The sequence below is a fragment of the Hydra vulgaris genome, chromosome 06 (genome assembly GCF_038396675.1).
Source record: "Hydra vulgaris chromosome 06, alternate assembly HydraT2T_AEP".
In the NCBI taxonomy this organism is placed as follows: domain Eukaryota; kingdom Metazoa; phylum Cnidaria; class Hydrozoa; order Anthoathecata; family Hydridae; genus Hydra; species Hydra vulgaris.
The window spans coordinates 39,430,001-39,445,347 of NC_088925.1; the positions used below are offsets into that span (position 1 = coordinate 39,430,001).

At 26.1% G+C, this 15,347-nt stretch overlaps 2 protein-coding genes and 1 long non-coding RNA gene across 3 annotated transcripts in view; 1 reads left to right on the top strand and 2 right to left on the bottom strand.

Annotated features, from left to right (window-relative positions):
• Positions 1-543: 543 nt before the first annotated feature.
• LOC136081386 (uncharacterized) lies at positions 544-2,268 on the bottom strand. Its single transcript, XM_065798699.1, has one exon. It carries the CDS (start codon positions 2,266-2,268, stop codon positions 544-546), a length of 1,725 nt encoding a protein of 574 aa, XP_065654771.1.
• Positions 2,269-13,009: 10,741 nt separating this feature from the next.
• Positions 13,010-14,476, bottom strand: LOC136081028 (uncharacterized). The gene is made up of 2 exons (XR_010638828.1): positions 14,072-14,476; positions 13,010-13,410 (listed from the first exon to the last, which is right to left on the bottom strand). It is a non-coding gene; the product is annotated as an uncharacterized LOC136081028 (long non-coding RNA).
• Positions 14,477-15,007: 531 nt separating this feature from the next.
• The window catches only part of LOC100198939 (kinesin-like protein KIF26B), a 60,179-nt gene continuing 59,839 nt past the window's right edge, over positions 15,008-15,347 (top strand). The window contains exon 1 of the mRNA XM_065800098.1: positions 15,008-15,046. The gene's annotated coding sequence lies outside the window, so the exon portion shown is untranslated. The remainder of the gene's footprint in view (positions 15,047-15,347) is intronic.

The following is a 15,347-nucleotide window of genomic DNA, read 5'->3' on the forward strand; positions in this document are numbered from 1 at the left end:
ATAGTGCATTACTACACATTTATCAACATTAAACTTTAAAAGCCAGTCTATTGTCCATTTAAATGATGTATTTAAATCCCTCTGTAGACTTAAGGTACACTTATCAGAAATTACCTTGGACAAAATCTTAGTATCATCAGCAAACAATTTGCATTTATTCATTAATTTACTTGGCAGATCGTTAATATATATAATAAACATTAAGGGTTCAATAACAGAGCCTTGTGGCACGCCACTAAAAACTTCAACCCACTCAGAAACAACTTCACCTAGAACTATTCTTTGTCTTCTATTATTTAGAAAAGCTTTCATCCATTTTAGAACTAAGCCATTAATACCTTATGCATTTAATTTAGCAAAGAGTCTCTGGTGAGGAACACTATCGAAAGCTTTAGCAAAGTCTAGCATTACTACATCAACAGGTATACCATCACTGTTGCACGAAGAAATAAAGTCAAGAGTCTCTAACAAATTTGTGGTACAAGACTTTTCTTTTACAAAACCATGCTGTTAGATCGTTAGTAAATTGTTTTCGTCGAGATGTTATTCAATTCTTTCTCTTATAATAGATTCTAATATTTTGCAAGGAATAGAAGTTAGTGAAATAGGGCGATAATTGCTGGCCACTGTTTTGTCACCTTTTTTATATATAGGTGTTACATTTGCTGACTTGAACTGGATTGGCAGTTGACTGGTTTTAAGTGATTCTCTAAATATAAGAGTTAGTGGTAAAGTAAACGATGTAGCACAATTCTTGAGGACTATTGAACAAAGTTTATCAGCTCCAGGTGATTTATTGTCTTTTAGTGATTTAAGTTTAGATAAAACTAAATCAAAGCTAATATCATCAGGTTCAATATCCTTAAATTTAATTACATTATTTAATTCGAGATAAAAAGGTGGAAGATCTCCTTTTTCTTCAATAGTAAAGACATCCTGAAAATGCTTATTTAGGCAGTTAACAATTTTATTTGGTTCACGGGATAAATTGCCATCAGGCATTCTCATGGCCTTTATTGAGTCTTTTATTGAATTTGTACTGTTTAAATACTTATATAACAGTTTAGGATTAAGTTTAGAGGTTAACACTAGATTCTTTTCAAATAAAAGTCGAGCATTGTATATTTCTGTTTTAACTAATTTGAATAACTGTTTATATTCTTTGGTCAGATTAACATCATTCCATCTGTGAGCACAATTTATGTATCTTAAATTTCTTTTTCTTCTTATTAACTGCTTGATTTCGTTATTAATCCAAGGAGTTGCTAAGCTTTTGATTCGTGAAATGTCTATGGTTGGAACAAACAAATTGCATGCTTCAGTGGTATAGTAAATTAATTCATTGTACATGTCTTGCACTGTCTTGTTTTCGTACAACTTCACCCAATCAATATTTGACATAAAATCAGAAATGTTATCAAATTTAGCTTTGCTATACAAAAACTTAAAGTTACTACAAGCTAATCTGCTGAAATTATTTTTTAAGACTAACTTGAAGTAAATAATTTGATGACCTTTGTTTATGTCACCAAGCACAAAACTTGGATCAACAGCATATACACTGCCAGATTCTGTTGTGAATATTAAATCTAGAACATTTGAGGTTGAGCCATTAGCCAATTGAAAAGTTGGTATGTTTATTTGTTGGTAGAGGAAAGTATCACTTAAAGTTTTATAGAATTTATGTTCTATGCCACTGTCATTTGAAATTGATGCTATACTACCATTTGACCATTTAATAGCTGCGAAATTGAAATCACCCATAATTAGTACATCTTTAAAGGCATTAACATCAACATATCTTCTTGCTATTTTAAAAATATTGTCAAAGTCTACCATATCAACAAAATAGTTTGGTCTGTATAGAAAACCAACTAGGTATTTATCTTGGCCAAAATAGACTACTGCCCAAACTTGTTCTATTTTGCTAATACTAAAATCAGTGTCAACCAGTTCGTATGAATCTATTGAATTTTTTATATATAAGCATACACCGCCGCCTCTACGATCACCAGTTCTATCATATCTGTATATATTGTACCCAGGGATATTTACAATTGAGTTATTTTTGAACCATGTTTCGCTTACTCCAACAATTTTAGGACAATACAAACTAGTTACAACCTTTAATTCATCTAATTTATTTTCGAGTGAGGTAGCATTCAGATATATACAATTTAGTTCTGTTATCCTTTCAGGTAATAAAGGTGCTTTAAGTACAGTTTTGATTTTTCTTGAACTTTTGCAATTGGTTACCACGGATACCATATCGAAATGTAGAGTTTGTTTCAAGATTTGCATTAAGCCTGTTTCTTTCTTGTCTTAGATGGAGATCGAGTTGTCTTTCGGCTTCAGTTAGATCTGGACTTATATAAATCTGTTTATGATCGATACTGTTTCTTAATTTTTTTGCTGCTAAAAGAACAGGATTTCTAATAGATGGTTTATTCAGTTCAACTAAAATTGGACCATTGGCTTTGTTTTATCTTTTGACCTAAGTCTTCTGGTATAAACTGGTTTAATATCTGCTTTGCCAATAAAATCAAAAACATCTGCCATCTTTTTTTCATCTTCATTTCTCCAATTTAAAAAATCTGTTTGAGTTGATTCTGGGATTCCAAAAACAATTAAATTTCTTTTTCTCTTCTCTCTATCATGAAGCTCATTTATGATTGCATTAGCAACCACTAATTGTTCAGGTGGCTTTTTACCACTTTTGCTACCTTTTGTAACAATTTGCACCCATTCGTTGGTAATATTGACTGAATTTACATTTTGCTTTGATTTACATAAGTCATCTTTCAGGCCATCAATGATTTTCAAATAATTTTTTTCTTTATCCTCAAGGTTTTTTATTTTGTTTGATAGTTCAAAGACATACTTGGAAATTTTACCACACCACTCGTGTAACAGTTTTGAGGCTGGAATATGATTGCCCTGTCCAAAAGATGGCCAGTTTACTTGGTATAAAAAATTGCTTTCCAATTCCATCTTCTACAGTGGATTACTTCCTGTATTGAACTTTTAACTTATTACACAGGGACTTAATAGATAGGGACTTATTACACAGGGACTTATTAACACAAATAGAACTGTTAGTTTTTTGTGTTTTTTTCCGTGATATAACTTTAAAAAATAATAACTTTAAATTAGTTTAAAAATTTTGCCATTCATATATATATATATATATATATATATATATATATATATATATATATATATATATATATATATATATATATATATATACAGAGCCGGATCCAGCTTTTTTTTGGTCTTTGAGATAGCTAACTTCCAGACATGGAGCAAACTCCAAACATTTATATGTTTATACTTATATCAAATAAGGATGCTTTGCAAAAAATTGCTATGATTGGAGGCTGGGAACAAAAAAGCCCCAAATTTTGTGCCCCCCCTGCCCCAAACTGAGAGCACCAAGTTGATGAAGTATTTTTTGTACTGTTCTCAACTAGACTTATATTCATCCATAAATTTTAAGTTTCATAGTATTATCTTTCAGCGTTTAAAAATAATGGCTATATAAAATTTATAACCCCCTCAAATTGAGGGGGGTTTAAACTTTATATGGTCATAATTTTTGAAAGCTAAAATATTTTACTATGAAATTTAAAATTTATTGATGAATATTAGTCTAGTTAAAAACAGTACAAAAAATATTTTATCAACTTGTTGCTCTTACGTTTGGGGCAGGGGGGGCACAAAAATTGGGGTTTTTTTGTTCCCAGCCTCCAATCATCGCAATTTTTTGCAAAGCATCCTTATTTGACATAAGTATAAACATATAAATGTTTGGAGTTTGCTCCATGTCTGGAAGTTAGCTATCTCAAAGACCAAAAAATGCTGGATCCGCCACTGATATATATATATATATATATATATATATATATATATATATATATATATATATATATATATATATATATATAATATATATATATATATATATATATATATATATATATATATATATATATATATATATATATATATTTATACATATATATATATATATATATATATATATATATATTTATACATATATATATATATATAATATATATATATATATATATATATATATATATATATATATATATATATATTATATATGTATATATATATATATATATATATTTATACATATATATATATATATATATATATATATATATATATATATATATATATATATATATATATCGGTTTGTTTTTACCTCCTGAATTTTTGGATCAAGGGTGCATACTTTCTCCAACTAAGTCTATATTTTTAATTTTGGAGATATAAGCATTTTTTAAGCAAAATAAATTGAAAAATTCAAATTTGACTTTATTTTTTTATTTTTTTTTAGCAGTTTAATCATTATTTAGTAATAATTGTTAAAATAAAAAAATTAGAATATATTTGAGCACTTTGAAAAAGGTACTAAGTTTTTCAAAAGTTTCTTGATCGTTTTACATAAAGTTTTTTGGGAAAAAATCGCCAAACTTTCACCGCAAACAAACGTGTTTGAACTGCAACTACAAAATAAAATTTTGAAACTTTATGATCGTAAAATTATAAAAATTTTTAACGATAAAATTGAAAAGTTAGAGAACCAATTGATAACTTTTAAGATTAAAATAAAGTTCTTAAACTGGGAATTAACGATTTAAAAAAATCTGTCAATTTTACAAGTGATAAATATGACAAAGTTTTAGTTGAACTTGCTGAAGCAAAGCCTGATCACAGTAAACCAAATATTTTAGAAAATATTGTAACTGAATCCATGAAGGACAATTTAGCTGAGCTAGAAGATAGAAGTAGACGAAACAATTTGAGAATTAATGGAATTGAGGAATCAGAAAACGAAAGTTGGAAAGATTGTGAAAGAAAAGACCAAGACATACTTAAAACCAAACTTGAACTTCAAGGAAACTTTATTATTGAACGAACACATCGAGTAGGAAAAGAAGAAAAAATCAATAATAAAGTTAGAAACGTCGTTGTGAAATTTTTAAATTTTAAAGACAAATCAGCTATCCTTGACAAATACATAAAAATGAAACTTTGGTTTAATCAAAAGTTTTTTATAAACGAAGATTTTTGCGAACGGACAAGCGAATTACGAAAAAAGTTGTTTACAGACACTAAAGAACTAAGGCAAAATGGTAAATATGCTAACTCTTATTATTCCAATGAAATAAAAGAATTTCTTAATCCCAAAAATTTAAACATTTTGCATATTAACAAAAGAAGCATATCAAATAATTTTGAACATTTTTGTATAAACATGAAAGAATCTCATAGTTTTTTTATGTCGGAAACTTAGTGTAGCTCTGTTGACGTAATTTCAAACGAAAATAACTGTTTACCAGGTTTTAATAAAATTTCTTTAGAGCGTAAAAAAAGAAAGCGAGGCGCTGGTTTAATAATTTATATTAAAAATGTTTGAGGTATATTATTAGGCCTGACCAATGATATATTATATAAACTAGATTTCTGACTTCGATCCAAAAAGTGAAGCCGCTTTTTGCCCTTTTTAAAAATGGCGGATTAAACTTGTAAACAAATGTTTTTAACTTTTCTTTACTTAAATGAAGTAAATATATTTTAAATTTAATTACTATTTATGTAAAAGTGTTAAGCAGAAATTAAAATACTTGTAAAATAATAAATTATGATTTCTTCATTTATTTTCGATTAAAAAAGGATTAAAGTTTTGAATATAAAATTAAAACGACAAAGCAAAAAGACGCTTTTGAAGCATTTTTATGAATTAAAATACTTTTTAATAAGCATAGGCTCATAAAAACGCTTTTATAAGTATTTTATAACTATTAAAACTTGTTTTTAAAATATCTTTAATTTATTAGGAGCTTTTAACTTGCGATGACGATAAAGAGGTTTTAACAATTGAAATCATAACCACAAAAAACAAAATTTTAATTTTATGTTGTTGCTGTCGCCCATCTTCGGGTGAAATTGGAAATTTTAATACATTTATTAACGATATATTAAAAAAAAAGCAGTCAAGTTAAAAAAATTACACTATTTAATAGGGGACATTAATTTGGATAGTTTTCAATACCACACCAATTGTGGAATAAATAAATTTTATATTGATGTATTTGAACATGGGACAATATCTATATTTAATAAGCCAACAAGAGAAACTTCAACTTCAGCTACTTTAATTGACAATATCATAATAAAAGATATTTTTAATAAATTTCTAAAAAATGGTATAACTTTAAGCGATATCTCAGATCACTTCTCCATTTTTATCTCGATTAATATTACCACAGAAAAAATATCCCAACAGAAAATAAGTTTTTCAAAACGCTTTTTTACCGCAGCAAATTTAAAATCTTTTAAAGAGCAGTTATCTCTACTTCATTGGAATTAAATTAAAGTATCTACAGACGCTAGTCAAATTTATGACGCTTTCTTTAAAACTTTTTATGAAATGTATGATATAAACTTTCCGAAATGTACATTAAATAAAAAAACCAAGAGTTTAATGTCACCATGGATCACAAAAGATCTTAGAAGATCCTCTAAAATTAAGCAAAAATTATATATCAAATACTTAAAAACCAAAACAAACAAAAGTACAATTCTTTATAAAAATTATGCCAAAAAATTTAAAAAAATTGTACTACTCAAATTTACCTGAGATGAACAAACGTAATTGCAAACGCTCATGGAAAATTCTTAGAGAACCTACTGATATGCAAAAAATAAAACCGTGCTCACTGCCCAAAACTATAAAAATTAATGATGAATTTTCCTCTGATCCAACTGTAATATGTAGTGAATTAAATACATTTTTTGTTTCTGTTGGTCCTAATCTAGCTAATAAAGTTCCTCTTGTGACTAATAAAATAGATGAGTATAATTTTTCGATTACTTCGGTTTTAACATCTTATGAATTATCTTACAAAGATTTTGAGCAATCTTTTAAGACGCTTAAGGTAGTACCCCTAGAAAAAAACTATTTTCTTTTATAGACATATCGAATAGTTTTAATATCAATTTTTCAATACTAGAAATAAGTACGAATTTAAAAAGTATATTTTTATAACAAAATGGCATTTTTTTAAAGCAGAGTCAGCATTTTTTTACAGTTTATGAGCAAAATTAGGATAAACTTAGGACACAATAATTTTAAAACGACTAATGCATATAATATGAAATTTAGTACAATGATATATTACATATATATAAAGGGAATGAGCAAAAAAAAAAAGTCCATAGACAGGCTTAAAAACTCATAATGGCGTTCAACGTAAAAAAAAAAATACAATTTAAAAACCCTCTATCAAAATACAAAATTAAAATATATGAAATCAAATAAAGAGTCATTAATTTCTTTCCGCTCAGTTTCTAGGTATATGTTTAAAGATTGCTTCCAAAAATTTTCAAGTCATAAAGTTTAATATTTATGAAAATATGACATTTGAAAAACTTAAAATTGCATTAAAATTATATTTCGCAAAAAAATGCAATTTAAAAACTTAAATAAAAAAAACAAAACAATACAAACTTTTTTTTCTAGAGGAACCACCTTAAGTGTAATGAATCAGCTGGATGTGATAATATAAATATTAATGTTGCCATCGAGTCTTATGAACCCCTAAAAGATGTACTATTTAAAGTTTTACATCGTTCAATAAAACAGGGCGTTTTTCCTGATTTTCTAAGAATAGCTAAAGTGACTCCAATTTTCAAAGCTGGTGATGCAACCAATGTTTTTAATTATCGCCCAATTTCTGTTTTGTCTGTTTTTTCTAAAGTTTAAGAGAGAACTTTATATAACGTAATTTATAATCACCTTTCTTTAAATAATATACTATGTGTTAATCAATACGGATTCAAAAAAAATAACTCAGGAGAACATGCAATTCTCAATTCATGTTGGGAGTTTTTATAGATTTATCAAAAGCTTTTGATACAATTGATCATAAAATTCTCCTAAAAAAACTTGAATATTATGGAATTGAAGGAAATGTTTTACTCAAAAGCTATTTAAGCAACCGTAAACAGCTTGTTTATAGTAATTTAACTAACCCATCCAATCTATTGAATATAACCTGTGGTGTTTTCCAGGGTTTTATACCTGGGCCCCTTCTCTTTCTCATTTACATTAATGATTTACATAAAACTTCGAACTTAATTACTGTCATTTTTGCAGATGACACTAACCTCTTTTTATCTGATAATAATATTACGTCATTATTTTATAATATGAATATCGAGTTAACAAAAATTTCTGAATGGTTTAAAATAAACAAACTTTCACTTAATGTTGAAAAAACTAACTGGATACTTTTTCATCCAGTTTCTAAAAAAAAACTTCTGCCTTGCGATTTACAATTACTTTTTATTGACAAATTCTAATAAAAAGAGTTATACAAACTTTTTGGGTATCTATATCAATGAAAACCTTAATTGGAAATATCCATAGAACTCTTGTGTAATATATATATATATTTTTTTTTATTCAAATTTTTTTTGTTCTTTAATCCTTACAAATTCGTAAAATATAATAGAATCTTTACAGAGTAAATAAAATTAAAAAAAAAAAAATTACAAAGTTACGTTATACAAAAAAATATATAAAGTAAAACTGTAAAGTATAAGAAATTACTTCAAAGAACGCGGAAAACTTGCAGAAGACCGACGGTCTTGTCATCAAGAAACCGCTACGCGTTACTAATATTTTTGGATGCTTTTTTTTTTTAAATAAGTTTATTTTTTTTTTTTTTTTTTTAAATAAAAAAAAGCAAAAACAAAAAAATGTTAACGGTTTTCGGCAGAATGAGAATAAAAATCCAAAATGCAAAAAAACAAAGAATGCAGACAAAAAGAAGTTTTTAATTTTTTGATTTTATTTCAATACACATTAATATAAGTAGGTACACGATTTGCTAAATAGGTAAATTGCTAAATAGGTAATATATAGTCGTTCGAGTGTTGATAAATAAGCCTATTATTTGCTTTTGTGTTTTTGTTATTGCTGTTGTTTTTGAGTTATTTAGAGTTTTTTGGGTTATTTAGAGTTTTTTGAGAAATAATAAAGCTGCTAAAAGTAAAGGAATATTCTATAAAGCTAGAAGTGTTTTAAATAATCGTAATTTAACTCAATTAAATTACCCCTTTATCCATTTTTATTTAAACAATGCAAATATTGCTTGGTGTAGTGCTAATAAATCCAAACTTAGGCCTCTTTATAGTCAACAAAAGCATGTTGCTCGTCTTATTAATTTTAAAGATAGATTTACTCATGCCAAACCTTTCTTATTTGAAATGAAAATTCTTGATATTTATCTGCTAAATGTTTTTAATATTCTTTGTTTTATGTACAAATGTAAAACTCCAACCCAGTTTCTTTCCATAATTTATATGCCTTAAAAGATAAAAAAAAATACAACTTAAGAAATTATAATTTAATTCGTCAACCATATTTTCAAACTAATTTTAGAAAATCGAGCATTTCATTTCATGGAGCTTCTTTTTGGAATAAAATAGTTTAAAAAAATTTTGATTTTTCTTTGGAATGGAGTTCTCTCATTAAAAAAAACAAACTTTTTGTCTATTAGGAAATCATTTTGTCTATTGATGATACATTTTTGTACTTTTAAACATTGAATAATTTACTTTTTTATTTTTTATGCAGTGATGTAACTGAATATGTATATGAATGCACTTAAATTTTTCTTGTGTTTTACACACAAGATCATGTATGTATGAATTTGATTTTTATGAGATTTTTAAATTTACGAGCGATTCTCGATGAAGACTAGATGGTCTTCTGCGAGTGTCCGCTTTCTTTTTATTTATTAAATCAAATACTTGTATACTTTTTGTTTATTTATATTTTCTAGTTGTAAAAGGATTTTTTTAATCTTAACGACTTCATTTATTTATATAACGATTTTTATACTTTGTATAAATTTTAAGTTTCAAGTTCTTCATCAGCGGTTCTCTGTGACAAGACCTAATAGTCTTCTTTGAGTATCCGCGTTCTTTATTTATTTTTTATTTATTAATTTTTTCGATATCTTCACTTGTATTTTTCTCTTGAATATTTGTATTTGTATCTTAAACATTGTAATAAAGAACAAAACAAAAAAAAGAAAACTAAAGCGTTTATTTTTACTTATAAACAAATAATATTTGTTTACAAGCTTGTTTTACTTGTAAACAAGTATTTGCCCACAAACTTGTTTACTTGTAAACTTATTTGTTAAAAAATTTGTTCACTTTTAAACAAATAATAGTTCGTTTACAATGAAATGGCGTTTATAAATGGATGCAATATACGGATGCAAACAAAAATTAACAATAACATTATTAAAAAATAAATTCTATCTTGAAAAAAGCGATGCCATTGATGTCCACATCAATGATATATTATTTTTAATTTATTTAATTTTATAATAATGTTTATTAACTTGTTATACTGTTATTTGACCTAAAATATATATAACCAGCAATATAACCTAAAATATCAATAACCAACCTAAAATATAAACAACCAACAAATATAGTATATATAAACAAAAAAATATCCTAATTTAGTTTCACTTTTTTTAACAATAGAAATTAAATTTTTTTTTTTTTTTTGTTACCTTACAAAATTACGTTACCTAACAAAAATAAATACAATACGTTACAGTACATGCAAGTAAAATAAAGTCAACTTACAAATATGATCAAAAAACAGTATAATTCATATTGCAACATATTTATGTAAATACGTATTTACATAAAGTTTATGAAACATATTAAAATAAGCTTCGTGTAAAAAAATAATAATAAAAGTATACACATACACTTACACACAAAAATTGAGGTTCGTCTAAGTTTTAAAAGTATATAAGTATATTTTCAGTGGAAGAAATGAATTTTTTAAGATTTTTTTAAAAAGAATCAAACTTAGGTTCTTGAAAAATGTCTTTTGTAGTATTTCAAACTATATTATTCCATAAAACGGTCCGCGAAATGAAATAAAAAAACTTCCAAAACTAGTTAGAGAAAATAGATGTCTAATTAAGTTTTCGTTCTTTAAAATATATTTATTTATATCTCTTTGCAAATACAGTTCGCGGAAAGAAACGGGCGATAAGTTGTTTTACATTGATACATAAAACAAAAAATATTAAAAACATTTAGGTTGTATATATTGAGAGCTTTCATTCCATATAAAAAAGGCTTTCCATGAGCAAAACGGTCCTTGAAATTTATAAGGCGTGCTACATGCTTCCGTTGCCGATAGAGAGGTTCAAGTTTACCTTTATTTGTACTACCCCATGCAATGTTTGCAAAGTTAATATGACAATGAATTAAAGAGTAATATTGAATTAAGGTACATTTATTAAGAACGCTTCTTGTTTTGTATAAAATACCTTGACTTTTTGAAACTTTCCCGCACAAGTTAGCAATGTGGTTTTTCCATGTTAAATTTTCGTCGATATAGACTCCTAAAAATTTTGTCACTAAAACTTTTTCAATTATTATATTATCCGTATAAAGAAAAGGCAAGTTACTAGGCAGCAGGTGTTTTTTACCGCTTGGATGGAAAAGAATCCATTTAGTTTTATCAGTATTTAATGACAATTTATTTAATTTAAACCATTCGGAAACCTTTACTAGTTTAATGTTCATATTGTTAAAAAGTGTTATAATGTTATTGTGAGAAAGACATAAGTTGGAATCATCAGCAAGCATAATTATTGTTAGGTTAGAAGCTTTAGATATATCATTGATATATAATAAAAATAGGAGAGGCTCTAAAATGGATCCTTGAGGAAATTCACACTCCACATTCAACAAATTAGATAATATATTCTCGTCCGTATAAATAAATTGCTTTCAATTATTTAGGTAGCTTTTTAGCCAAATTAAAATGTTTCCAGTGATTCCGTACCATTCTAACTTTTTAAAAAGAATTTTGTGATCAACTGTATCAAAGGCTTTAGTCAAATCAATAAAAGTATCCAATGTAAATTGGTTTTTTTCAAATGAATCGTTGGTAATGGTTTGAAGAAATTATTCGTTAGCACAAAATGTGCGACATGTGTAGTATGTATCTATTACATATATAGTTTTTATACCTCGGTGCTACAAACTTTATAATTAAGTACTTTTTCATGAATCATTGTAAAGAAACTGTTTTAAAATTTTTTTATATCTTTAAAAGAGAAAGTCCATGTTCCTTGAAACAATCATGATAATGTAGAAAATACAAAGAATTCGAAAAGGATAATTTTATTATGGTTATTCTTATTTTCAGGTTCTTCATGTTTTTCATTTATGTTTATAAAAAAAATTATTCGAAAAGGATAAATTTAATATCATTATTATTGTTATTATTTTTATTGTTATTATTATTACTTTCAGGTTCTTTATGTTTACTTATACTTTAACAATAATTTATTAACAAATTAATTTTGACTTTAAAATACCCTAGTAAATAAAAAAACGTAGAATGAACATTTTTTTGCCATAATATGGCAAATGTTATGTTTGGGTATGTATGTTGATTGCAAATAAGTGAAAAAGTTGATATTTGAAATTTTGTTTGAACTTTTGTTTGCTAACTATTAGATCATTGTGGTACAATAAAAATAAAAGCAGAAATAAAAACAATAGAAATATAAAAACAGTAGAAAAAGAAAAACATAAAAAATAAAAACATAAAATAAAAACAATAGAAATATAAGTAAGTTAAAAAATGATTGGTATCGTCCATAAATTACGCAACGCTAAATTTATTTAAAAAACAGAAGTAGAAGCTCTTAAGCGTTTTTACGCGGTCAGATCTTTTTTTTTAAATTTAGCGTTGGATAATTTATGAACTTTATGGATCCCTATTTAAAAATAATTCTACAACTAAAGCGCCTTAAATATTTTTCCTTTTTCAATTTTAAAATCACAGCAGAAAATATAAAAATGCATTTTAACACAACAAAAATAGAATAGTCATGAATACGATCCACAAACTTTTTGATTTTGATCACACTTTCAATCATCATGGTCACGGAATTTCAACGTGTAGGAACAGATGTTTTTTGTATAAGTCACTTTGACAGCTTCAGATGACAAACGTTAGTCTCTTGTTTTTAATTACAATGAACTGTTTTTGATCGCACAATGAACTGTGTATAAATGTACAACGAACTGTGGTTAACTTTTACAGCAAGTTCAAAATGCTAAGTTTAAATGTTTAAAGGTGCTTTTACTTCCTCGACAGTCTCCTACCCTATTTTTTAAAATGAGCTGAAGCAAATGGTTAAAGCAATACAAGTCATCCAATCTACATTGAGCTATTTGCACTAACTTTATTGTTGTGAACAAGCACAACTTGTGCTCCTCTTTTAATTCCCAAAATGTTATGGATTTGCCTAAAAAATTAATGTTAACACAAATTTTATAATGTCTTATTATATACTTTGTATCTCGTTAAAACATTTTAGCATTTAATAATTTTAAGCTTTGTTAGTATTTAGTAAATACTTATACTAACTTTTACATAACTTAAATTTTTAAAATATAAATAATATTAACCACATTTAACAATATTCATAAATTTAATTTAGTAATTAAAAAATTAATTGTTAATAGTTGAATTAAACTTAATCTGACTTAATTAAATTTAATTAAAATTTATCTGACAATCTATGAGCAATTGCTAATAGAATGTCATCTCCAGTTTGTTTGACATCGAAGTAAGCATAACCAACAACAAACTTCTTGAGTTAGAAGTCCTTGTCAATATAATGCAGTAATAAACTCGGTTTAGGGATCGTAGTTTCGAGATGCTTAAATGTCGATGGAAAACCCATAAAAAAAGAAAACAGAAAAAAGACATCAGACCCAGACAGAAAACCTAAGATATTTTTTGCTAGCATTTGAAATTTAAAAACAATTCTTGGAAAGCCAACCGTTGGAAAAATAAGCACTCTTAAAGCTATTATCAAAAACTTTAGAGTAGGGAAGTATTGTAAAGTAATAAAAATATCTAAACAACATCAATCTATACCGCTTTATTTTAAATTACTTTACCTTGAGATTGAAATAGTGGATCAGTTGCTTGAATAAATATGTTTTGACTAAGTTAAAAGCACTATTGTTTGTTACTAGAAACATTATAATTTCCATTAAAGTTCCACTAAAAATCAAATCATAAAATTAATCTAATTTTAATATTGTCATTTTCCAGGCTTTTTTGGGCCGTTTGCTTTTTTTTTTTTTGTTTTTTTTTTTTGAATTAGTTGCAAACTATTGAATCATTAACTCTTTATGTCGACTATTTAATGATTTGAGTTTTTCTCTGAATCAGTTATTGAAAGTTTAAAGTTTTATGAGAAGCGCTATTCAAGACTTGATGTTGGATTTTGATGTTACAAAATACAGAAAAGTGTAAGAAAGCCATGCATTCTACTATCCTTTATGCAACCGGTATATCGATTGGCAAATACTTATATTTTTCATGCTTTATTCTTACAGCTTGTAAAACCACATTACTAAATTACACTTTCAAATAAAAGCAGACAAGATCTAAAAGAAAATAGCTGATAGCACTTTTTGATCTCGAGTGCTGAAAAGTTACTAATGTTTGTAAAAATTTTATTATTTTCAAACCAAAAAGATTTTTATAATCTAAAATACCTTTTACAATGCAAAGTCTTATAATGAATAATGAAATAAAAATGAATAAGGTTATAATCAAATAAAAAAATTGCATTTCTTATAAAATCAAAATTTTTAGATTTGATAGAACACAAACTGGATTTGAAATACAAATGCAATCTTTTATCAGGACTTGTTACAAATTTATTTAATATTTAATATACGTTTTTATATTATTTTTACTTTTTTTTATTTTCAACATGTTTAGCAGATGTTTAAAGTCGCTCTTATAAATGATTGAAATGTTCTTTTATTTGATAAAATAAAAATAGCATAAAGAAAAGTAATAAAAAAACTTAAATTAAAAGTAATAGATAAAAACAAAAGTAAAAGCGGAAAAAAAATGAGGTATGTTTAAATTTTGGGTTTTTACGGGTATTGTATACTTTTGGTGTAACGTTATAATACTCATGGAGTATTGAAGTATCTTAACAAAGAAATAATTATCAATTTGAGTAGTGATAAGCTAAAGAATTGGTCATTTCGTTTTTTCTTTAGTTTCGTTATTTTTCTTTAGTTTAAACGTTTTTAAAATTTTTAACAGTTTTTAGAGCCATAAATTATTTGTATTTAAGTTACGTTAAAAACATTTATTGGATACAGTTGTGCAGTTTTAACATTTGTTTGCAAAAAGTTGTGCAGTTAAAAC

What these genes read in the sequence shown, in the direction of transcription:
- LOC136081386 (XM_065798699.1), bottom strand. Translation starts at nt 2,268, where the DNA reads ATGGTATCCGTGGTAACCAATTGCAAAAGTTCAAGAAAAATCAAAACT.